Source organism: Ahaetulla prasina, chromosome 7 (genome assembly GCF_028640845.1).
Source record: "Ahaetulla prasina isolate Xishuangbanna chromosome 7, ASM2864084v1, whole genome shotgun sequence".
Lineage (NCBI taxonomy): Eukaryota > Metazoa > Chordata > Lepidosauria > Squamata > Colubridae > Ahaetulla > Ahaetulla prasina.
In genome coordinates, this window is record NC_080545.1 from 93,292,485 (window position 1) to 93,317,449 (window position 24,965).

Consider the following 24,965-nt stretch of genomic DNA (forward strand, 5'->3'; position numbering starts at 1 on the left):
CTGGAGGCGCTTCTCCTGCCTCCAGTGCCCGAATCCGGCCGCCGCCGAGGCCCCTAGGGGCCAGGTGTTCCGAAAAGGACACCTGCCGCACGGACGGCTCGCCAGGGGTCTCCCAGCCGACATACAGGACTGGGGGGACCGATGCTGGCGCGTCCTAGGCTCGGCGGGGTTCGGAGGCCACAGGCCACGGCCATTACTTTGGTCGTCGCCTGGGCCGCTGTGCCCGGTGACACCGGGGCTTTGGATTTATAACTGCAGCAGCCTGGTGGTGAACAGGGAACGGAGAAGAATTGAGGAATGGAGAAGGGAAGGGGATATCGGTAAACGCGAGTGGAGTGCTCCGGAGTGCGGGGGGGTTTTTCTCCCCTGCGGTTGGAAGGAGCACGAGTCATTCTGGAGAGAGGAGAACTTAAAATAAGAAGATTACCGGTTTTGTGGAGCTCTGGAGAGAAGAGGTGATGGAGAAATTTAGGAGGGAGGGTTTGAGGCCCCCCTCCCTCTGGGGAACAATGGTGGCGTCCAGCTTCCGCCTTCACTATGAGAATTTTGATGACATCACTTCCCTTCGGCTTCCTGGTTGACTAACTGTACTCTGGACTCGTTGCTCCTGTGAGTGCCCCCTGGTGGATCCGGAGGAAATTACAAGGATACTGTGCTTGCCTGAGGATTTTGAAATTTTTTTTTTAAATGGCAAAAGGTCAGAGACCAACTGCTGGAGAGATGGAGAGAATTCTGGAAAAGTTATCCAATATGGACAAGAAACTGGATGATTTGCAAAGAGGCCAAACGGAAATAAGAGCAGAAATTGTGACTATCCAAAAGGATTTAAAGGATACTCAACAAGTCTCAGCAGAAAACAAGCAGAAAGTGGAAGGTCTGAGGGTGAGATGCGGCAGTGCAGAAAAGAGAGGAGACGACAGGCAATGCTGTGCTTGGACTACAGATGGATAAAATGTCTTATTTCCTTAGGTTTCAAAATTTGGAAGAAGTGGACCAAGAAGATTTGAGAGATGTTGTGACTAAATTGTTGGGAGAATTTCTTGGGAGAGGTGTTGATTTATGAATTGGGATGTGGATCGAGTTTATAGAGTTAATTCACAATATGCACGCACGCATGCAGTTCCCAGAGAGGTTCATGTCAAATTTGTGAGAAGAGAGACGAGATGAAATTCTTAGAAAACATAGGAGTGGGGCACTGACTTATAGGGGCAGGGAGATAGCCATTCTGAGGCAGATTCCCAGACAGGTACGTGAAATGAGAAAGAAATATTACTTTTTGTCAAGCAAATTGTACCAGAAGGGAGTAGGCTTCAGATGGCTGATGCCAGAGGGATTGATGATTTTCCGGGAGGGCATTACGAAGAAAATTAGTACAATTGCGGAGGCTACGGCCTACGTGGAGGAACACAAAGCCCTCCTGGAATTAGATGACCCAGGAATTGAAGAAGGGGAGGTTATAGACCATGGGGCGGAGGCGGCTGCCGCTGTTGCGGCCCTGGAGTTGGGTCAGGCTGAACCCAGAGTTCTGAGATCCAAAACTAGGAAGTGACAAAGATATTTGGTATTGTGTTGGTTTTCCTTATTCTCTTCTGTATGATATTCTGTTTATTCTTGACCCTTCTTTATTGCGTATGTAAGATTTGTAAACTTAGCTACTTCGTGTCACCTGCTTGCCATATGGCTGTTGTATGTGTTTAAAATTTGAGCAAAATTCTTATCTTGTATAAGAAAAATGAAAATTTACCATACCTGATATGTATTTGTATAAACCTTTTTTGACCAATAAAAACTTTTGTGAAAAAAAAAAAAAAAAAAAACAAATCTGGGATTTTATTTGTAGCAGAATTACATGGGAATCATGCTGAAAAGACACTCTTGAATTTGATAGAATCTGTGGTTAGGAGCTAATATGAAAAAGTCACGGTCATTTTAAAAGAGAATGAATTTTAACTTAGTTTGGAGAGGATCCTCTCGTTTTATAAGCAATGCTTGAAAAGCAAGGAACAAATGAATGGGTGCATGACTACACAGCTGAAACTGTTTTAATATATTCCATTTTCCATAGCAGTAATACGAACTCAGATTATTTACCCTTGCAGCCCACCCTTCTTCTGCAAAGCACCATGCACGATTTCTCCACAATCCTTTTCTCGCAATAAAACTGCGAAACAGACCGAAAAGACAGCAAGTAGTTCAAAATCATCCACCTTAGTAGGATTCTGGCAACACAACTTCCCACAACACGTACCCGAAGCATGCAAAATCTGCTTTTAATTCGGTTGTGGTGGGGGTAAGGGAAAAAGGATCCAATCCGTCGCCGGAGCCTGTTGTATTTCCATCTTTGTAGGCCAAATGATGTCACCGGGGTGGAAGCAAACAGCAAGCCCAACCCCACACAAAGTTGTGTGTTGTCTTCAATAACTCGGTGCGTTTTTATCATCGTCAATTGGTATTTTTTTTTTATTTGAATTTATATCCCGCCCTCCTCCGAAGACTCAGGGCGGCTTACACTGTGTTAAGCAATAGTCTTCATCCATTTGTATATTATATACAAAGTCAACTTTTTATTGCCCCCAACAATCTGGGTCCTCATTTTACCTACCTTATAAAGGATGGAAGGCTGAGTCAACCTTGGGCCTGGTGGGACTTGAACTTGCAGTAATTGCAAGCAGCTGTGTTAGTAACAGACAGACTTAGTCTGCTGAGCCACCAGGGGCCTCCTGATATTTAATCCCTATCTAGGATTATTTTCTCTGCCAAACCACTACTCAGCTGTGTAAATCCTAAATCAGGTCTAAAAATGGTATTCTTTTATAAACACGGGTGCCAGGAGTGGTGTTCTGTCCCCCTCCTCAGTCCGGGAGACACGAGCGATGACTTAATTAGCCAGCAACTATCAGCTCTGGCAGCAAACTAGCGAGTGTCTGACAAGTGTCTCTGTTATCTCTCTTCATGCCGATGAGTCAACCAGGAAACCAGGAACAAACAGTACTTCAGCTCTAATTCTCTCCCTCTAAGCAGTTGATTTGCTCGCCATGAAGTGGTATAGCAGCCCTTGCTGCTTTTATATCCTGTGGGGTGCGGCTCCATGACTCAGCACTTCCTAGGCCTGCCCCACCCCTGCTTCTGTTGTTCCCACCTCCCCTGCCTACGAAACCTAGGGTCCAGCCAGGCCTGATTGCCATCAGCCGGGTCTGGAGGCGTGGCCTGGGGGGGGGAAAGAGTCAGGGGACGGAGGCCTCGTTATCTCCTCCACCTGGCCTGCCTCTGGCTCCTGGAGCTGAGCCAGGGAAGCCGGTGCTCCAGAGGTAAGTCCTGATGGCCCTTCCCCCTCACTTTCCGAGTCACTTTCTGGCAGGGGGCCCGGCTCGGGGGGCGCAGACACAACAAGTGGAATCCACAATACAGACAGCATTAACATTTGGGAAAAGTCAACCAACTTGGGATTGGGTGGCAAATCAAGGAACATCAGATACATTTGAAATCTGCAAATGCTAAGCATTACTGGTCACTGAGCATTTGGCCAGCTCTGGAGCAAAGAGATAAGGAGAAAAAGATTGCTGGAAGAAAACAGCTAAAATAAATTTCTTCTTTGCTTGACCACTTGAGACAAAATTGTTGGTCTGGTCAGTGTCACAAAAAATATAGCAATGGTATATTCTACATTCCCCATTCCCCAAAAGAAAACACACAAGATATTTTGCATAGCTGCCGTGAATCATGAAAGTTCACAATAGAACTGAAACTGTGTACCACAGTAATATACTATGATAAAAGGAGAATAATTTACAAGTCAGCTAAAGTATATTTTGCTTCAAGATGAAAAACTACGGGAAAAGGCTATTCCTGCACTTTAGGGCCATGATCTCTCTGGAACCTCTAAGAATTACAATCATTTTTTATGAAGTAGCAGTTTAGACATTGAATAAATTAGACGTTGCATGGGGCCATAGCACAAATCTTTACATTTATCCTGATGGTGAGAACCTGATTTAATTTCCCGCAAGGGACACAGAAGGACGTTTGTTTTTTCCTCTGAAAAGCTTTTCGGAAGTTTCAAGAGAAGATCAAGAGTGCTCAAAATCAAAAGAAACAGAATTTGTTAAAACCATCAGCATCAAAGAAGGCTCCATGTTTTCTAGGATTTTTAACATTCTGGGGGTTTTGAAATAAATTAAAATAAAACAGTTGACACAACTGGATAAATAGGGCAACAGGCAAAACCAGGGCAGATGTTTTACTAGGTGCAACGTAAAGCGGTGGTGGGTTTCAAATTTTTTTACTACTAGTTCTGTGGGTGTGGCTTGGTGGGCGTGGCATGGCTTGGTGGGCGTGGCAGGGGAAGGTTACTGCAAAATCCCCATTTCCTCCTGATCAGCTGGGACTCGGGAGGCAGAGACTAGATGGGGGCGGGGCCAGTTAGAATTTTTACTCCGAACTACTCAAAATTTCTGCTACTGGTTCTCCAGAACTGGTCAGAACCTGCTGAAACCCACCTCTGATGTAAAGAGGGACTCCTTAGGGTGCCGTCAGCCCGGCAGTGCCGACTGGCGACACCCAGGGGAAAGGCCTTCTCTGTGGGGGCTCCCACCCTCTGGAATGAACTTCTCCCAGGACTCCGTCAACTTCCTGACCTTCGAACCTTCTGCCGCGAGCTTAAAACACATCTATTTATTTGTGCAGGACTGGACTAGAATGTTAATTTTAAAATTAATTTTAATGGGGTTTTATTATTTTAATCGTAATTTTAAATTTTGGCCTATTTAAATAAGTTTTTAAATTAGTGTTTTATCTTGTATTATATTTGTATTTTTATCGGGCTGTAAACCGCCCTGAGTCCTTCGGGAGATAGGGCGGTATAAAAATTTAATTAAATAAATAAATAAAATAAATAAAGATAAAATAAATGATCATTATTTTTTTTTAAAAAAAATCAAAAGTAAATATAATAGATAAGTATATACCGTATTTTCCCGAAAATAAGACTGTCTTATATTTTTTTGAACCCTGAAATAAGCGCTTGGCCTTATTGCCATGCGCTCAAAAGCCCAATTGGGCTTATTACCAGGGGATGTCTTATTTTGTGGGAAACCGGGCAGAAACTGTTCACAATGAAATATGGTTCCCCAAATTCTCAAGGCTAAATTGCCTGCAATGATCCATGAATGAATTATTATCCCCTGGTTAAAATTCTGCTCTCTTATTTGAGAGGGCGAAGCCACGTGAAGTAGATAAAATGTCTTTTCAAAACGAAACCTTGGCAACAGATAGGACGGACACATTTTGAATGATTCCTCATTAAGATTCCCCAATCTGAAATCCTTATTAAAATTTAAAATAACAGAGTTAATACATGTTTGAAATCACAATTCAGTGCAGGAAGGGTGCACTGCAAAATATACCCCCATATGCAGGGTTGGGTTGCTGGGGGTTCGGGAGAACCTCTAGCTAAGATTCTGTGCAGTTCGGAGAACCCCCACATCCCACTACTGGCTGGCCCCGCCCGCCCCATCCCGCTCCTCCCTGGAGTCCTCACACAGCCCGTTTAGGATGCAGGTAAGTGCAGGGCACGTGCGGAGGCTCGGGGAGGGCATAAACCGGTCCTACCGGAAGTTCGGGAAGTTTGTTTCCAGCCTCCAGAGCCTGGGGAGGCAGTTTTCGCCCTCCCGGAGGCTTGAAGAAATCCTCCGGAGCCCGGGGAGGGCAAAAACACCCTCTCTGCTGTGGTGCAGGAGGCCAACTAGGCCACGCCCACTATGGACACACCCATCCAACAACCGGGCAGAGAACTCCTTGCTAAAGTTTTTGAAGCCCATCCCAGCCCATATGCCAAGATGGCGGCTGTGACGGCATAATCAAACGACACAAATAAATAAAAAAGCCAGGGGAACTTCAATCGCATCAACGTGGCTGCCCTCTTGACTTTTTGGACCTCCCCCTGAAGACACACCCCTGCAATGCAGACCCTTGAAACGTTCGGACATTGCCCCTAACCAAGTTTCCTTTGCCGAGGAAAGAAAATGTATTTTACCGCACGCAAAGAGAAGAATACGTTGGAATAAAATCTCCAATGGACCCATTGTTTTGTATACCGGAATCACTCTGCATACATGGCTAGAAGGAGGCTGACGTTTAAATCTCTCTACCTGCCCTCCTTCTTTGGAAATCCAGGTGAAAAGACGAGTGCTCTGTTCAATCATACCTGGGCTTGTAAGTGCACCAAGGGCCCCTGATGCTGTGGAGAGTGGATTCGCATTGGTGGCATTGGCTGAGGACTGGGCCGCGGCGGCTGCAGCTGCTAAGGTTGCCAAATTTTGTAGCTGTAAAGCATTCATTCCTGCAGAGAAAACGGAAAGCTGGTGAAGTCGATGGCCAAGCCCAAACGATTTGTTTTAACTCCGCCAACCCCGTGTGAAACTTGCATTATACACATAAGCCCTCGACTTACAACGGTTCATTTAGTGAACGTTCAAAGGTCCAACAGCGCTGAAGGAAGTGAAGCATCGCCGTGATCATGTGATCAAAAATTCAGATGCTTGGTAACCGGTTCATACTTATGACCGTCGCTGTGTCCCAAGGCCGTGTAATAGCAATAGCAATACCCCTTAGACTTATATACAGAGTGCTTTTACAGATCTCACTTTTTTAAAAAAAATATTGTTTTAATGTGATACACAATCTGACAAACACACAACATATAACATATAAATACTTCCTATTTCTAAACAGCGTTTCTTAGTGGTCTTCTTTCGCTTTCATACCTATCCCTCTATATCACATTTGTTATTTTATTTTCTTTCTTATCCCCTTTTCTTTATTTACATTAAATTATCTAATACTAATAGCTTTACTTTTCTAGATTCTTATATATTTATTATTTACATATTGTACATTTCTAATACATTCTGTACGTTCTAATTTCTCCCCTTTATTTTTTTCCTTTATTTCTAGATTCAAGCCATTCATACCATTTATTCCAGATCGTATAATAATCTGTCTCTTCTTTCTCTTTAATTTCTTTTGTTAACTTGTCCATCTCGGCACACTCAAAAACTTTCTCTATCTTTACAGAACTCTTTAAGAAGTTTTACAGAGTAAGCATATTGCCTTGAACAATCTGGGTCCTCATTTTACCGACTTCGGAAGGATGGAAGGCTGAGTCAACCTTGAGCTCGTGAGGCTCGAACTGCTGGCAGTCATCAGAATTAGCCTGCAATACTGCATTCTAGCCACTACATCACCATGGCGCCACCACGTTGCTTTGCTTCTGACAAGCAAAGTCAATGGGGAAGCCAGATTCATTTAACCAGGTTACTAACTTACGAACGGCAGCGATTCACTTCACAACTGTGGCAAGAAAGTTCGTAAAATGGGGCAACACTGGAAGATACTGGAAGACTGCTATCACTTAACAAATGTCTCACTTAACAACAGAAAGTTTGGGCTCCATGGTGGCCATAAGTCGAGGGCTACCTGTATTCTTTTAGCTTGTCTTTTATGTTTGGTCTTTCTCTTTTACTTTTAAACCGCTCATTAACTACCGTATTTTTCGGAGTACATGACGCATATGAGTTTTTGGGGAGGAAAATAAGAAAAAGGCTGATTGGCAGGTGGATTGGCCTCTCCGAATACCCCGAATCAGCTGTTCCCAGAGGTGAATTTTAGCAACAGGTTTCTTGGTTGTGAGCTCTACGCCTTGCTTTTTTTTTTTTGCTTTTTTTTCTGCTTCTGAAACTCTGTTTCAGAAAAAACTTTTTTCTGCCTCTGAAAGCCTCCGAAACAGAGCTTCAGAAAAAAAACCTCTGAAGCTCTGTTTGGGAGCTTCTTTTCTGAAGCTCTGCTTGGGGGCTTCTTTTCTGAAGTGCTATTTGGAGGCTTCTTTTCTGAAGCTCTCTTTGGAGGCTTTTTTCCTGAAGCTCCTTTGGGCCTTTTTTCCTAAGCTCCGTTTGAGGCTTTTTTTCTGAAGCTCCGTTTCTGAAGCTTCTTTCAGCCTCTGAAACCTCCGTTTGAGAAGCTGGGCGGGGCTACATTCGGAGTATAAGACGCACCCAGATTTTCACCCTCTTTTTTGGAGGGGAAAAGGTGCGTCTTATACTCCTAAAAACACATTACTTCGTTCTGTAGTGATCTTTCACTAAAACAAAGCCTGACTTCACTTGGGATTTGCAAAGACCGTAGTTTTCTTGATTTTTCATTTTAAAAAGGAACCTCTCTGATGGAGCAGATGACAGGGAGCCCTCACTGAATGCGAAGCATGAGTTGTGCCATGAGGCCACAATAAAAAATTCCAGGAGAAATTATCTTGGGATAGCTCTGAGTTGTTTATCAAAATATACCTCAAAGACGAGCAGCTGAAAAGAGCCATCTCTTCCTCCTTCCAATTTTTTTTTTAGAAAGCATCACAAGAAGACGTCGTTATCTAACAACGTTGCTTCTACTTCAAAAGGGAGAAGAGAAGAGGCTGCCTTACTGCCTAACAATCCGTCAGTCTGGTTTCACCAAGGGATAATTTAACATAATAACAGAGTTGGAAGGGACCTTGGAGGTCTTCCAGTCCAACCCCCTGCCCAGGCAGGAAACCCTACACCATTTCAGACAAATGGCTATCCAACATTTTCTTAAAAATTTCCAGTGTCGGAGCATTCACAACTTCTGGAGGCAAGTTGTTTCACTTATTGATTGTTCTGTCAGGAAATTTCTCCATACTTCTAGGTTGCTTCTCTCCTGATTAGTTTCCATCCATTGCTTCTTGTCTTGCCTTCAAGTGCTTTGGAGAATAGCTTGACTCCCTCTTCTTTGTGGCAGCCCGTGAGATACTGGAAGACTGCTATCATGTCTCCCCTAGTCCTTCTTTTCATTAAACTAGACATATCCAGTTCCTGCAACCGTTCTTCATCTGTTTTAGTCTCCAGTCCCCTAATGATCTTTGTTGCTCTTCTCTGCACTCTTTCTAGAGTCTCAACATCTTTTTTACATCGTGGCGACCAAAACTGAATGCAGTATTCCAAGTGTGACCTTATCAAGGCATTATAAACACTTATTAACATTATTAACACTTCACGTGATCTTGATTCTATCCCTCTGTTTATGAAGCCCAGAACTGTGTTGGCTTTTTTGGCAGCTGCTGCAACACTAAATGGTTGTCCACTAGGACTGCAAGATCCCTCTCACAGTTACTACTATTGAGCAAGGTACCACATATACGGTACCTGTGCATTTTGGTTTTTTTTTTGCCTAAATGTAGAACCTTACTTTGCTGTAAAGTCAAATCAACTGCGGCTAAGAACAAGAAGTCATCTTAGTCATACATTTGAAACCATTTCCATTCCAGTAAAGATGCCCACTGAACGTTTACTCAGAGCTCTGAAGGTACTTTAACCACAGGAAATTTAATTAATACATGCAAACTTCCTGCACGATCCCTAGAAGATCAAGATTACAGATTGTGCAGGAAGCTTCAGTAACAGGAAAAATTAGGTGCACATGTCAAACAACCAGTGCCAAAGGCATAAACAGCTTCCTCACATTTTTTCACTCTTTAGGAAACTCGGTGTGTGTGTAATAATTTTCTGGTGATGGATATCAGAATAAATAAGGGGCAGGATCTTTCTCAAGGCCTCTATCTGCTAGTAGAAATTTCCTGCCTGAGCCCCGGGATTGGACTAGAAGACCTCCAAGGTCCCCTCCAGCTATTCTATTCTATTCTATTCTATTCTATTCTATTCTATTCTATTCTATTCTATTCTATTCTATTCTATTCTATTCTATTCTATTCTATTCTATTCCACTTCTGTTCTGTTCTGTTCTGTTCCACTTCACTCTACTCCTGCTCTGTTCTACTCTACTGTAACTCCACTCCACTCCACTCCACTCCACTCCACTATCCTATCCTATCCTATCCTATCCTATCCTATCCTATCCTATCCTATCCTATCCTATCCTATCCTATCCTATCCTATCCTATCCTACTCTACTCTACTCTACTCTACTCTATTCTATTCTATTCTATTCTATTCTACTTCTGTTTTGTTCTGTTCTGTTCTGTTCCACTCCACTCTACTCCTGCTCTGTTCTACTCTACTGCATTCCACTCCACTCCACTCCACTCCACTCCACTCCACTCCACTCCACTCCACTCCACTCCACTCCACTCCACTCCACTCCACTCCTCTATTCTATTCTATTCTATTCTATTCTATTCTATTCTATTCTATTCTATTCTATTCTATTCTATTCTATTCTATTCTATTCTATTCTATTCTATTCTATTCTATTCTATTCTATTCTATTCTATTCTATTCTATTCTACTCTACTTCTGTTCTGTTCCATTCCTTTCTGTTTCGTTCCACTCCACTCTACTCCTGTTCTGTTCTGTTCTGTTCTGTTCTGTTGTTCTGTTCTACTCTACTCTACTCTACTCTACTCTACTCTACTCTACTCTACTCTACTCTACTCTACTCCACTCCACTCCACTCCACTCCACTCCACTCCACTCCACTCCACTCCACTCCACTCCTATTCTATTCTATTCTATTCTATTCTATTCTATTCTATTCTATTCTATTCTATTCTATTCTATTCTATTCTATTCTATTCTATTCTATTCCATATTTTCTATTCTATTCTATTCCATTCCATTCCATTCCATTCCATTCCATTCCATTCCATTCCAAGCAGCTATCTGCCAAACAGGTACTAAAACAAATCTTTCTGGGAGTTGGGAAAAAAAAACCCAGCCAAGATTCAAAACTATGAGGAAAGAGCCAACGACAACTCATTGTTCTTTGTCAGTTCATATTCCTCCATATAATGGCATGCGGTTTATATTTAACAGACCATACTGTGCAACAAGGCACTGAGTGCAGATAAGCTCTGCTTTCCCCCCCCTGACTTACGGATAAATCAGAGGAGCTCTTTTGAACCCGCGGCCAACTTTGTCCCAAACACACTCATTTCAAAGTGTTAACGGCTGACATAACGGGATAGAACTGTATAATCATGGGAAATATTCATGCATTGGCTCTGTGTATCGCCTGAATCTTTTGTCAGCGAAATATCCAGCCAAGATGCGTTCACATGCTCAGCTACCAGAGAAGCTGCCTTTATTAAGCTACCTTTATTAAAACCATCAGATCTTGAGGATGACAGGAATGGCTGCTTTAACCTGACTCTGCCTTTCCCCTTGAAGGAAAAGAAGAATTCAACAACAGGTTAGCATGACCAAATCAGGTGCACTAGACCAGGGGTCTCCAACCTTGGCAACTTTAAGACTTGTGGACTTCAACTCTGAAGAGTTCCTCAGCCAGCAAACCTGTTGTGCCTCGTCCTCCCTCCTCTCCTCAGCCGGGCCCCTCCCGTTTACATCTGGGCCTGCTATCAGACTCCGAGTCTGATAATGAAGATGAATGGCCTGTCATGCCTCCAGCCCCCGGCCCTGGCCCCATGCCCGGACAGGATGTCAGGAATGAACAAACAAACCTTACTCATACAGCGTGTGTTCCTTTGGCTCAGCCATCAGAGGAAGTCAGCCACGGATTGGAATTACTTGGGCCTACTCCTTCTGACCCCTCCCTTTTTCTCAAACAGCAGAAGACAATTCAAAGTGGGAGGATCCTCGCTTCCGGAGATCTGAGAGGCGATGCCAGCAGAAGGAAGGGAGGGGCAGGCCTGGATAAATGCTGAGTCATGGAGCCACACCCCACGGCCTATATAAAGGACCTGCTTTTGGCATTCCAACCTTGAGTCAAGCAAAGTCTCATCTAGTTTGCTGAAGTCACAACTTGGACTCCTGCCTGCCCCGAGAAACCTCGAAGGAATTTGGCAAAGCTGCAGCGGCTTCGTTGCCACGCTTGATACGGATTTCCTAGACCCGGTCATCAGAGGGGGAGGGGGACACGACAAAACCCCTGCACTAGACAGCACACCTGAAATAGAAGACGAGTGGATAGAGGTGTGTATGGAAAGCATTATCTTGTACACAGGTAGTCCTTGACTTACAACAGTTTGTTTAGTGACCGCTCGAAGTGACAATGGCACTGTCGTGTCCCACTCCTCCGCTGACGGCCGGGTCAGGGAAATCCGAATCAGGTGTGCCTCTGCAGCTCTGCCAAAGTCCTAGCAAAGTCCTCAGGGCAGGCAGGAGACCAGAAAGTGACTTCAGCAAGATATGTTTAGACTTTGCCTGACTCAGAGAATGCCAGAAAGCAGATCCTTTATATAGGCCATGGGGTTTGGCCCCATGACTCAGCACTTATCCAGGCCTGCCCCTCCCTTCCTTCTGTTGCCTCCGCCTATCAAGTCTTCTGACGCGAGGGTCACTCCAGTCGGCAGCTGTTGGTAATTGACCTTCCTCAGGCTCACATGCTGTGGAGGAGGGGGAGGGGTCTAGTTGCTCCGTTTGCCTGGGCATGGAGCCAGAGCTGGGGGGCTGGAGGTATTTCTTCCTCTTCAGCCTGTCTGGGCATGGAGCCAGGGCTGGGGCCAGGAGGCATACTAGAACATTCCTCCGTGTTCGGAAGCAGATAAGAAGACCCCGGCTGAGGTGAGATTGGATGAGACACAACAGGCACTGAAAAAAGTTACATGACCATTTTTCACACTTGCGACTCTTGGAGCATTCCCATGGTCACGTGGATTAAAATTCAGAAGCGTTCAGAAGCGTTGGCAACTGACTCCTATTTATGACCGTTGCAGTGTCCCCGGGATCATGTGATCAATCCCCCGTTTTGCGACTTTCCGACAAGTCAAGTCAATGGGGAAGCCGGGTTCACTTAAACAACTGCAGTGATTCACTTAACAACCGTGGGAAGAAAGGTGGCAAAATGGGATAAAGCTCGCTTAACAACTGTCTCTCGCCTAGCAAGAGAAATTTTGGGCTTGATTGTGGTACCCATAATTTCCAGGAAAAGATTGCACATCCCATTGCTCTGTATTTGATTTTTTTTCTCAAGCTTCTTGAGAATTGATTATAATCCAAAATTTATCGCTTTCACACAGAAGCGAGAGGCCTTTCCTTTTGCTATTGTGGTTTTCCCTGCATTCCACAGTAAAATGAAATGAAAAATAATCTGATAATCTTCTGCTGAAACCACTGAACATTCCCCAAGCACAGTCCTTTTTGGAAGAAATGTTAATTATTTACATTGGGAGGGAAGGGAAGAAGGAAGAGAGGTTCTCTTTGGAGAAATAAGCCTCTAGACAGGCTTCTTAGTTTTTATGCTGGAGAAAAAAATTGCTGAGAACAAACGCGGCATTTAATTGATTTCAATAATATAAATCGCTCAGCTATCCAAAATAGGGTAATATTTTGTACAGCAAGAATCGCAACTTAGATTTTCATTGCTCGGCAGGTTACAAATACAATTAAATTATGCTTATAATGGATGTACAATATGTCTGCTTAAAATGTAAGATTTTTATAAAATGTATTTATAAGGAGAGGGGCTATGAAAATTTAATTTAATGTTCACCTTAGGTAATTTGGTGTGTTATTGTTCAGAGCCATTACCATAAATCTACATATCAATAAGGAGGAACAGATGTCAGTTGTTACATCCAGTTGCCAATCAGGCTTGTTAAAAAATCGGCAGATGGATGCTTGCAGATTTCTCTCATATGGCCTATTAGCACATTTGCAGGAAACCGATGTAGTACCCTTGCAGTGACACATGCAGGCCTGTTAAAACACAAATAAATTGGAGACCTGAGGTTTCCGTATCTCACAACTCAGGGTGTGAAGCTTGCAGGGTAAACTTTCACACACAGAGAAGAGGGGATTGACCAGTCCATAACTAAAGGGTTTTTTCCCCCCCTCATTACTGTTGATGATGTCAGCTTAGGAAAAACAAAAAGAAATGAAAAATGCATTTCATTATTTTTCGAGAGAGGGGTACCAAACGGCCAATATTGCTTTAATTTTTGAAGGAGCCCATTTTGCCATTTAGGTTTTCTCTTATCAGAGGCATTTACAAAAAAAACAACACGTTTGCTTGCTTATTTATAATAGTCCTGTCCCACTCCAGCCACACACATTCCAGGAAAATATAGAAATGATAAGTTTTAAATCCCATTAAGAACCCATTCTTATGATTTACATCAAACCTTAAATGGTTTGAAATAATTTTTATTGGTAGGTTGACAAGAACCCCATAAAACTGGTGGATATCAGTATCTTTTTAATTAAGGCTGAAGATATGAGAAGGTTGGATATACATAAGGGGATGGTAAACTAAATGGTAAATGGTAACTTTGTTGCTGGTAATCCTTATGATTTATATTAATATATTGACCATCATTTGTGTTGTAAATGTTTTACTTTGATGAAGGTAACTTTTCTTTTATGTACACTGAGAGCGTATGCACCAAGACAAATTCCTTGTGTGTCCAATCACACTTGGCCAATAAATAATTCTATTCTATTCTGTTCTGTTCTGTTCTGTTCTGTTCTGTTCTGTTCTGTTCTGTTCTGTTCTGTTCTGTTCTATTCTATTCTACAAGGGGATGCTTCAAAGCCGACATGACACCATTCCCATTACAGGTTCAATAGGTAGAAGGAAAGTTTCCTTTGAAAGACCATTCCCTCCAAAGTTTATGCAGAGTCAAAGCAGCTAATTCACCTCCTAAAATAGAGGGATAAAACTAAGACTTCCTGCAGTGCCCTAGAGGGTATAATTCATCTAGTCTTAAAGACTTAAACTCATTAAATGTAGCAAGATGTTCCTTGATCACCTTTCTATCAATCTTAAGCTCCAGTTCTGCCCTTCAATTTTGCCGTTCACAATTAAAATAAACCAATTAACCTGAGCTATTTTATGTGTGTGTGCCTATACCAGTGGTGGGATTCAAATTTTATGACTGCCGGTCCTGTGGGCGTGGCTTGGCGGGCGTGGCATGGCATGGCGGGCGTGGCTTGGCTTGGTGGGCGTGACAAGGAAAGGATACTGTAAAATCTCCATTCCCTCCCCACTCCAGGGGAAGGTTACTGCAAAATCCCCGTTTCCTCCCGATCAGCTGGGACTCGGGAGGCAGAGAATAGATGGGGACGGGGCCAGTCAGAGGTGGCATTTACCGGTTCTCCGAACAATTCAAAATTTCCGTTACCGGTTCTCCAGAACTGGTCAGAACCTGCTGAAACCCACCTCTGGCTTGTATGTGTCTCTCTACATATGTGTATAGATACATATACATGTTTTCGTAGGTTTTCATGGGTATATGTATGCAGGTTTTGGTATGTTCGGGTCTTTTCCCGTGTAAGATTGGAAGTAAAAGACCCGAACATACCAAAACCTGCATACACATACATGTATATATGTGTGTAAAACACTTCATTTAGTGACCATTTGAAGTTACAGTGGCACTAAAAAAATGATTACGACATTTTTCACATTTGTGACAATTGTGATCATGGTCACATGATCAAAATTCGGATGCTTGGTAACTGACTCATATTTTTGACCATCGCAGTGACCTTTGTGTGACCTTCTGACAAGCAAAGTCAATGGACAAGCCAGAACCATGTTACTAACAAACTGCAGCGATTCGCTTAACAACTGTGGCAAGAAAGGTCGTAAAATAGGGCAAAATTCACTTGATAACTATCTCGCTTAGCAACAGAAACGCTGAGCTCAGTTGTGGCCATAAATCGAGGACCATCTGTATATGAAAGAAAGAATACCAGAGAAGCCCCCTTAAAAAAACCCCAATATCTAAGCGTTTTATACTTCAAAAGTTTACAGTCAGGCAGAGGTGACAAAACGGAGAGATATTTCTAAATATCTCCCAGCCGACTGTGAAATTGCATGGGTCTTGAGTGCTATTGACAATCTCAGATTTGTCATTTGTAGAGTTGATCTATTTCACTGATGCAACGGCTAAGTCTAGATCCAATTTACCATATTTTTTGGAGTATAAGACCCACCTGAGTATAAGACGCACCTTAGTTTTTGGGGAGGAAAATAAGAAAAAAGCTGATTGGCAGGTGGATTGGCCTCCCGGAATACCCCCAATCAGCCGTTCCCAGAGGTGAATTTTAGCAACAGGTTCCTTGGTTGTGAGCTCTGTGGGTTACTTTTTTTTTGCTTTTTTTTCCCTGCCTCTGAAAGCCTCCGAAACAGCTACAGAAAAAAAGCCTCTGAAGCTCTGTTTGGGGGCTTCTTTTCTGAAGCTCTGTTTGGAGGCTTCCTTTCTGAAGCTCTGTTTGGAGGCTTTTTTTTCTGAAACTCTGTTTGGGAGCTTCTTTTCTGAAGCTTCTTTTCTGATGTTTTTTTCAGCCTCTGAATCCTCCCTTTAAGAAGCTGGGCGGGGCTACATTTGGAGTATAAGACACACCCAGATTTTCACCCTCTTTTTTGGGGAAAAAAGGTACGTCTTTACTCCGAAAAATACGGTACTTTATGGGAGCATAACTGCACAGACATAATCCATCTCTAACTGTGCTAGGCAGAAAAATCTCCCACTGCCCTCACACAAACAAACACACACATACACACACATCTTTCTGGTCCTTGCATTTTTTATTCTGTAGGGTGAAGTCCAAAAAGATACTATTGGGCTTCTAAACTCAAAACCCGGTTCCAAAAAACCATCACTGTGAAAATGTTGTTTATCACATTAAGATATATTTTTCATGAGAGGAGAATTAAAAAAACCCCCACACCTCGTGCCAGATTATGAGCGGCACAAAATACGAGCGGCAAGTACTTGCCAACAGATCTACACCAGAGGAAATAACTCAACGATATCGTCACCTGTGGGCCAATTTATATTGTCAGAAAGCGGATTCTGCATTAGTCTCTGGAGCCAAATGTGGTAATGGCATATTCTAGGAATAAAACACTGACAGCCTATGGGGACATGCTCATCTCTTTTTCATAGATACTCTTTGAGAGCCATTCAGAGCAAAGCATTAATAATAATATTAAAAAAAGGGGGAAGATTTTTTAAAAAAAGGAAGAAAAGAAAGAGGACGGCAAGATGACATAGGGATAGAGCTGAAGAACTGGATAAAAGCGCCACCAATTTGCTGACGTGGTCAGAGCGTAATTAAAAATAAATTCACACGCCAGTTTGATGACAAGAACAGTGCAGGAGAGGTTGCTGCTTTGATGAGAAATAAAGAATATCATCTGTGTTGTAAATGTTGTACCTTGATGAAGGTATCTTTTCTTTTATGTACCCTGAGAGAGCATATGCACCAAGACAATTCCTTGTGTGTCCAATCACACTTGGCCAATAAAAATTCTATTCTATTCTATTCTATTCTATTCTATTCTATTCTGTTCTGTTCTGTTCTGTTCTGTTCTGTTCTATTCTATTCTATTCTATTCTATTCTATTCTATTCTATTCTATTCTATTCTATTCTATTCTATTCTATCAGTGCTAACACTAGTTTGGGTAATGAAATTGCAAGAAAACAACCAACCTCAGATATCTATGGAGATTCTCTTAGAAAGAATACTAATAACCAGATGACTGCAAAGAAACCTATTCCTTCCATTCTCCCCCTCTACCATCCTGTCAGAATTAATCCTTTCATCTCCCCACCATCCACCAGAACTAAGGAAGCTTCTTGGATGAGAGGTGAAACGTCTTCTTCCTTAAGGAAAAAAACAACACCCCAGTCTAGTTTGCCTTTTGCAAAAAGCACCTTTGGGTCAACCAAGCTTAGAGAGCACCAGCGTCTCTCATTTCAACCCTGGACTAACAAATATTCTCCTTTGTTGATATATTTGTAGGGGAGAAAATTGATGTGCTGTAGGAAGTCACCATAATTTCAAAGAAACAAGTCGGCAGCATTATCGTACTACTGAGCATCCATTGTTGAAAGAAGCCCTCGTAGAAAAAGGCCGGTGTTTGTAGACTTCATGAAGAGACCCATGGCTAGTCCTAAATGGAGCAAGATGCTTTCAGTATAATCTGGATCACTGTGATTCTATTCAAAGGGAAGCGGTGGCTCAGCGGCTAAGACGCTGAGCTGGTCGATTGAAAGGTCGGCAGCTCAGCGGTTCGAATCCCTCGTGCCGCATAACGGGGTGAGCTTCCGTGACTTGTCTCAGCTTCTGCCATCCTAGCAGTTCGAAAGCACGTAAAAAATGCAAGTAGAAAAAATAGGGACCGCCTTTGGTGGGAAGGGAACAGGGTTCCGTGCGCCTTTGGCATTGAGTCATGCCGGCCACATGACCACAGTGATGTCTTCGGACAGCACTGGGTCTTCGGCTTTGAAACAGAGATGAGCATCGCCCCCTAAAGTCGGGAACGACTACCGCATACGTGTGAGGGAAACCTTTACCTTTACCTATGATTCTATTCTAAGACAGGAACTTGGAAACCATGTAGAACATAATTATGTTCAACTTATGTAGAACACAATCCAAGGAAGTCTTTGAATCAGACTCTGAACCAATCCAACATCCAAGATGTTCTGCTTTTGCATATACTCACCCCTTAAACCATGTGGTTAGATGAAGGATCTCCTTGTTCTGAAAAGGGTTAAAATTCAGCCACAGGAGGAAAAAGAAGGATAGGAATAAATAAAGAGGCTTTCAACTCACCGGCCATTTGTTGAATGCCACTGAAGGCACCCAAGTTACTGGAGGATGTTGCTTGCTGCAGAAGCTGCAAATTAACAGTAACAACATCAATGGGGTTAATAACGCAACAAGTTAAGATTAAAGCAAAATTATCTGAATCAAATTAAATTTGGGATACTTATAGTTTCCTTTACATTTATACAGTCTCTTGCTTCTGCCTGGTGTTGGAATGAAGGTCCCCAGAGCCGATGCTGTAAATCCATATTAATGTCTAATCTCTATTAAGAAACACACAGACACTGGGGAAACTCAATAACATTGCTGCTTTAAAACAATTAATCAATTTACTCTCTTTTTTTTTTTAACTGCCAGGTGCTAATTCTATTTCAGCCCAACATAGTGTGACTAATCATTGCCCTCTGCAGTCTAGCAGTTAGCCTAACTCATCCTGGTTAATCACAAGAATATTTTCCACCTCCCCACTTAAAAAAAAGAAGCTGGCTTCCTTAACATGGTTTGTAGGACTGGTCCTGAAAAACACAATGGGCTGTTCTCTTTCACAGAGTTGTGTTCACACAGGAAATCAAAAGGGAGCTGCAGGTCAGTCCACTATTTTGGTAATCCAACTGCATAGAATATTTAACTTAGGCGCAACAGATTGATTTTTAATGGAAGCAGTTGATATATTCCGTTGCCAATCATCTTTGCTGAGATGCTGTATCCAGGGTCAACCTTGGAACCTGGTCATACACATAATCAATATTGGCTAAATCTTGGTTTGTTTAATCTTGGTTTCCTGGATAACCCACATTTGGTTGGGATCACACCATAGGCTGGGTCACCAACCATCACTTACCAATCGCAATGGCTGGTTTCGCATAACATGTTAAAACGAATCAAACCACGTTTGAGCAATATTGCAGTGTGTGAAAAAAGCTACAGAAAGACGGAACCATTTTTTCATTGGACCGGTGATGATTCCAAGCAAACGTAGAATTTGTAATAACGGAGGTAGCCTCCTAGTGTAAGGTTTCATTATGAATGAAAAGCTTAAATGTACATGAAAACGTGTCAGTTATCAATGAATGGGGATTAGGGAGGAAGTAGGGTTAGGGTGAGCATTTTGGGAAAAAGTTGTCCACTTTTCTGAATGAATGAGATGCAGGAGAGAATCTGCCAGGTGATATGAATGGGATGGATGGGGGGAAAAAAGACAGATTAATCCCCCAACAGAATTAAACGAAGGGAAAGAGGAGGAGGAGAATGTGGGATCTGCTTGGAACAGAATGAAATGAATTACGTTACAAAGGGCTGGAGAAGTCTGTGGAGTTACAGACTAATGAGAAGTATGAGAAAGGATGGTGGGTGTGATGATGAAGCGAGGGAGGTTGAAGATGAAAAAAAAAAAAAGGAAAACCGGGGAGAAAGACATGGCATAATGTGTGTATAGAGAAGAAAGGAGTAATATGTCAAAGAACAGAACTGAAATTAATGCTATAAATCTCTGTGCCGGTGGGGGAAAAAGCGATGACAAGAAAGTTGTAAATACTGGGAAAATGTTGAAAAATGTATGGCTAATAGAGGGCGTAACTGGGCTTGATTTGTTATCTATTTGTGTAACTTGTATGCGAAGAGAGCATCTATGTCTGATAAACTGGACAATGCCATTATTGTTGTCTTTTTCAAAGGAAAAGATAGTATCAATGAATTAAAAAAAATGTAAGGTATCAGTTTGCTAAGCGTGGACATGCATTTGGTGAATAGAGATGAACAAAACTTGGGAAATGCCTTTATGCTGGACAAGAGATTTTTGGATTTCAGCAGATCATTGAGAAATGTGAATGTTAAGAAAGCTTATAGTAGATTTAAAGAACACATATAAACTTGAACTGTTGAATGTTGAACATTCATTGAGCCAATTAATTGCTGACTATCAGAACTAATCATTTTGAATGATTCAACATCAAGCATGTAATAAGACCTGAATGTTTGATTTAGGGACTTAGTTATTACGTATAACAAAAGTATATATGAAAAGCTTATGATGACATTAGATGTATTTTGGGTGGGCACGAGTGTGTATCCTTACATGCAAATGATGTATTAGAGGTTAAAAACCCAAATGATTGTAGTAAATATTAAATTGTACCATGCACAGAGGATATGGATCTGAATATGGCAAAATATAATATGAATCTGTGTGTATCGGCAATGATTGCTAAAGGTGGGGAGAAGGAAGGAAGGAAGGAAGGAAGGAAGGAAGGAGGGAGGGAGGGAGGGAGGGAAGGAGGGAGGGAATCAGGGAGGGAAGGAAGGAAACTCAAGACTTGCAAATGCTAATAAAATTATAATAGGTAGTTGTGTGATTTGTGTGAAGAATGAAAGCTTGTTGCAAGCTTGGCAACTTTAAGACTTGTGGACTTCAACTCCCAGAATTCTCCAGCCAGCATGAGATAGTTGAAGGCTATGAGTCTACCACTTCAATGCCCGGACTTTCTCACTCAGCATTCTGGGAGTTGAAGTCCACAAGTCTTAAAGTTGCCAAGGTTGGACACGCCTGATCTACATCATTACATGGATGTGAGAATTAGGCATGTCAGATGAACCACAAAGTAAGAAGAATTCTGTGGGAATGGGTTAGTTAAGAAACGCATGCACGCAGCAAAAACAGGAAGAGATGGGATCAAAGATGTCTGGGAAGAGAGAAAAAAACGATGAGATTATTCAGTGATACAAAGAGGATGACTGAGAATAAAATTGCAAAAGAAATACATGGAGGAAGAGTTTGCGTGTCTAAAGAAAGGCGAAGATAGGAAACTATGTTTGGGGGGAATGGACGAAATCCTGAAAAAACCAGAAAGGTATAGAATTTCAAGGACCAAAGCCAGGAGATGCACACTATAGATGTTCATGTAAAATAAATTTAGAGTTTCTTTTCTGTTCCCCTAACTTCTGCCTCCAGTATCTTTTGCCTAAAGAAACTTGCATATCCCACAGTGGAGATCAAAGCTTACCCTAAGCTTTGTAAAATGTCTTATTCTGATTGATGTCCTAATGAACACTGAAGGTCCTTTCTAACGTTGTTGTCCTGATCCTTCAAACCAAACTGTCATTCTAAGTTGCAAGCCTCATGGTAAAAACCTGGTCGCAATATAGCTAACTATCGCAGTTTGATCAAAGGCGGCAGTTACTTATGCAGCTTAATAGATGAGTGGAAAGGGGAGGAAAGAAGGTGCCGTAAAAAAATGCGTTGGTTAACTGGAAACCTGAACCATCTCGCCAAGGGAAAAGAAATCTTTTCAAATTGACATCCAATTATGCAATTTAAAATAGCTGCATTGAATGAAAGCCCACGATGCGACTCCTGTGTATTGATGCTGCATTCAGAGAATATAATTGTGGAGCTTGGCCCCTTTTTATCTAAATGCACAGCAGGGAAGAGCGACAGAGGTGGGGAAGTGACAAACAACATAATTCAGATTATTTTTTTTTTTTTTTTTATTCAAAAAGTTTTTATTGGTCAAAAAAGGTTTATACAAATACATATCAGGTATGGTAAATTTTCATTTTTCTTATGCAAGATAAGAATTTTACTCAAATTTTTTAACACATACAACAGCCATATGGCAAGCAGGTGACACGAAGTAGCTAAGTTTACAAATCTTAAATACGTAATGAAGAAGGGTCAAGAATAAACAGAATATCGTACAAAAGAGAATAAGGAAAACCAACACAATCCCAAATATCTTTATCACTTCCTAGTTTTGGATCTCAGAACTCTGGGTTCAGCCTGACCCAACTCCAGGGCCGCAACAGCGGCAGCCGCCTCCGCCCCATGGTCTATAACCTCCCCTTCTTCAATTCCTGGGTCATCTGATTCCAGGAGGCTTTGTGTTCCTCCACGTAGGCCGTAGCCTCCGCAATTGTACTAATTTTTTCGTAATGCCCTCCCGGAAAATCATCAATCCTCTGGCATCAGCCATCTGAAGCCCACTCCCTTCTGGTACAATTTGCTTGACAAAAGTAATATTTCTTTCTCATTTCACGTACCTGTCTGGGAATCTGCCTCAGAATGGCTATCTCCTGCCCCTGTAAATCAGTGCCCCACTCCTATGTTTTTTAAGAATTTCATCTCTCGTCTCTCTTCTCACAAATTTGACATGAACCTCTCTGGGAACTGCATGCGTGCGTGCATATTGTGAATTAACTCTATAAACTCGATCCACATCCCAATTCATGAAATCAACACCTCTCCCAAGAAATTCTCCCAACAATTTAGTCATAACATCTCTCAAGTCTTCTTGGTCCACTTCTTCCAAATTTTGAAACCTAAGGAAATAAGACATTTTATCCATCTGTAGTCCAAGCACAGCATTGCCTGTCGTCTCCTCTCTTTTCTGCACTGCCCGCATCTCACCCTCAAACCTTCCACTTTCTGCTTGTTTTCTGCTGAGACTTGTTGAGTATCCTTTAAATCCTTTTGGATAGTCACAATTTCTACTCTTATTTCCGTTTGGCCTCTTTGCAAATCATCCAATTTCTTGTCCATATTAGATAACTTTTCCAAAATTCTCTCCATCTCTCCAGCAGTTGGTCTCTGACCTTTGCCATTTGAAAAAAAATTACAAAATCCTCAGGCAAGCACAGTATCCTTGTAATTTCCTCCGGATCCACCAGGGGCACTCACAGGAGCAACGAGTCCAGAGTACAGTTAGTCAACCAGGAAGTCAAGGGAAGTGATGTCATCAAAATTCTCATAGTGAAGGCGGAAGCTGGACGCCACCACTGTTCCCCAGAGGAGGGGGCCTCAAACCTCCCTCCTAAATTTCTCCATCACCTCTTCTCTCCAGAGCTCCACAAAACCGGTAATCTTCTTATTTTAAGTTCTCCTCTCTCCAGAATGACTCGTGCTCCTTCCAACCGCAGGGGAGAAAAACCCCCCCGCACTCCGGAGTACTCCACTCACGTTTACCGATATCCCCTTCCCTTCTCCATTCCTCAATTCTTCTCCGTTCCCTGTTCACCACCAGGCTGCTGCAGTTATAAATCCAAAGCCCCGGTGTCACCGGGCACAGCGGCCCAGGCGACGACCAAAATAATGGCCGTGGCCCGTGGCCTCCAGACCCCGCCGAGCCTAGGACGCGCCAGCATCGGTCCCCACAGTCCTGTATGTCGGCTGGGAGACCCCTGGCGAGCCGTCCGTACGGCAGGTGTCCTTTTCGGAACACCTGGCCCCTGAGGGCCTCGGCGGCGGCCGGATTCGGGCGCTGGAGGCAGGAGAAGCCTCCAGACGACCGTTGCCGCTGGACACCGGAAGTCGTCTCCAACATAATTCAGATTATTGAGAAATTTAGATAATTATTTTTTCCCCTCCTGTGTAGAAGACTGCCATGGAACCTTTTCATATTCATTAATTCTGTATATTTATGAACAACCAATGTCAGTCATGATGCAATGGGTGTAGAATGACTTGAGATCTGAAGAACTTGAGATCTGGAGGGGTGCAGAAGAGACTCAGGTGTCTTCAAACACAGATCGTGAAATGCTCAGGTACATAGGGATGGGGGAATAACTTGAAGAAAGAATTTGGGAATGCTTATTATTTGTCCCCTCGAGATTCCCCCCCCCTGCACTGTTGCTTTTCTTTTTACCAAACTTGTTTGTTTGTTTGTTTCTTTATTTTGTCAAACATGTAGGAGATAACAGGAATAAGTATAAACATGGATATGAATACAGGAAATGGGTACGAATAAATGGGGACAATTGGACAAGGACGGTAGGCACCCTGGTGTGCTTATGGACCTCACCCCTTAGGAATGGGGTGAGGTCAACAGTAGACAGTCTAAGGTTAAAGTTTTGGGGGTTTGAGGAAGAGACCACAGAGTCAGGTAGTGCATTCCAGGCATTGACCACTCTGTTGCTGAAGTCAACAGAACGGTTTACCTTGAGTTTACCTTAAGGGGCGTGCATAAGAGCACAAGTGTGCCTACTGTGTTCCTGTCCTATTGTTTCCTTTTGTTATATCCAATTAATATAGTTATTACATACTCATACTTATATATATGATTATATATTGTATAGTTATCACATGCTTATGCTTATATATACTGTGTGACAAAATAAAATAAATAAATAAATAAGTTTGTATCTATTGTGTGCTCGTGTATTATTGCGGTTGAAGCTAAAGTAGTCATTGACAGGTAGGACATTGTAGCAGATGATTTTATGTACTACGCTTAGGTCAGAACGAAGGCATTGTTCTAAGTTGTCTAAGCCCAAAATTTCAAGCCTGGTGGCATTAGGTATTCTGTTGCGAGCAGAGGAGTGGAGGACTCTTCTTGTGAAATACCTCTGGACTCGCTCAATTGTATTAATGTCAGATACACAGTGCAGATTCCAGGCAGATAAGCTGTATTCAAGAATTGGTCTAGCAAAG

At 42.5% G+C, this 24,965-nt stretch overlaps 1 protein-coding gene across 20 annotated transcripts in view; it reads right to left on the minus strand.

The window, feature by feature from the left end:
- The window catches only part of CELF2 (CUGBP Elav-like family member 2), an 823,343-nt gene that overhangs the window by 41,419 nt on the left and 756,959 nt on the right, over positions 1-24,965 (minus strand). For 10 of the 20 annotated variants that reach the window (XM_058190373.1, XM_058190376.1, XM_058190380.1 and 7 more), the window contains 3 exons: positions 18,724-18,807; positions 18,551-18,614; positions 6,203-6,337 (listed from right to left, as the gene is read on the minus strand). In XM_058190373.1, coding sequence (XP_058046356.1) covers positions 6,203-6,337; positions 18,551-18,614; positions 18,724-18,807 — 283 coding nt within the window. The remainder of the gene's footprint in view (positions 1-6,202; positions 6,338-18,550; positions 18,615-18,723; positions 18,808-24,965) is intronic. The other 10 variants (XM_058190377.1, XM_058190371.1, XM_058190374.1 and 7 more) reach the window with 1 other exon arrangement.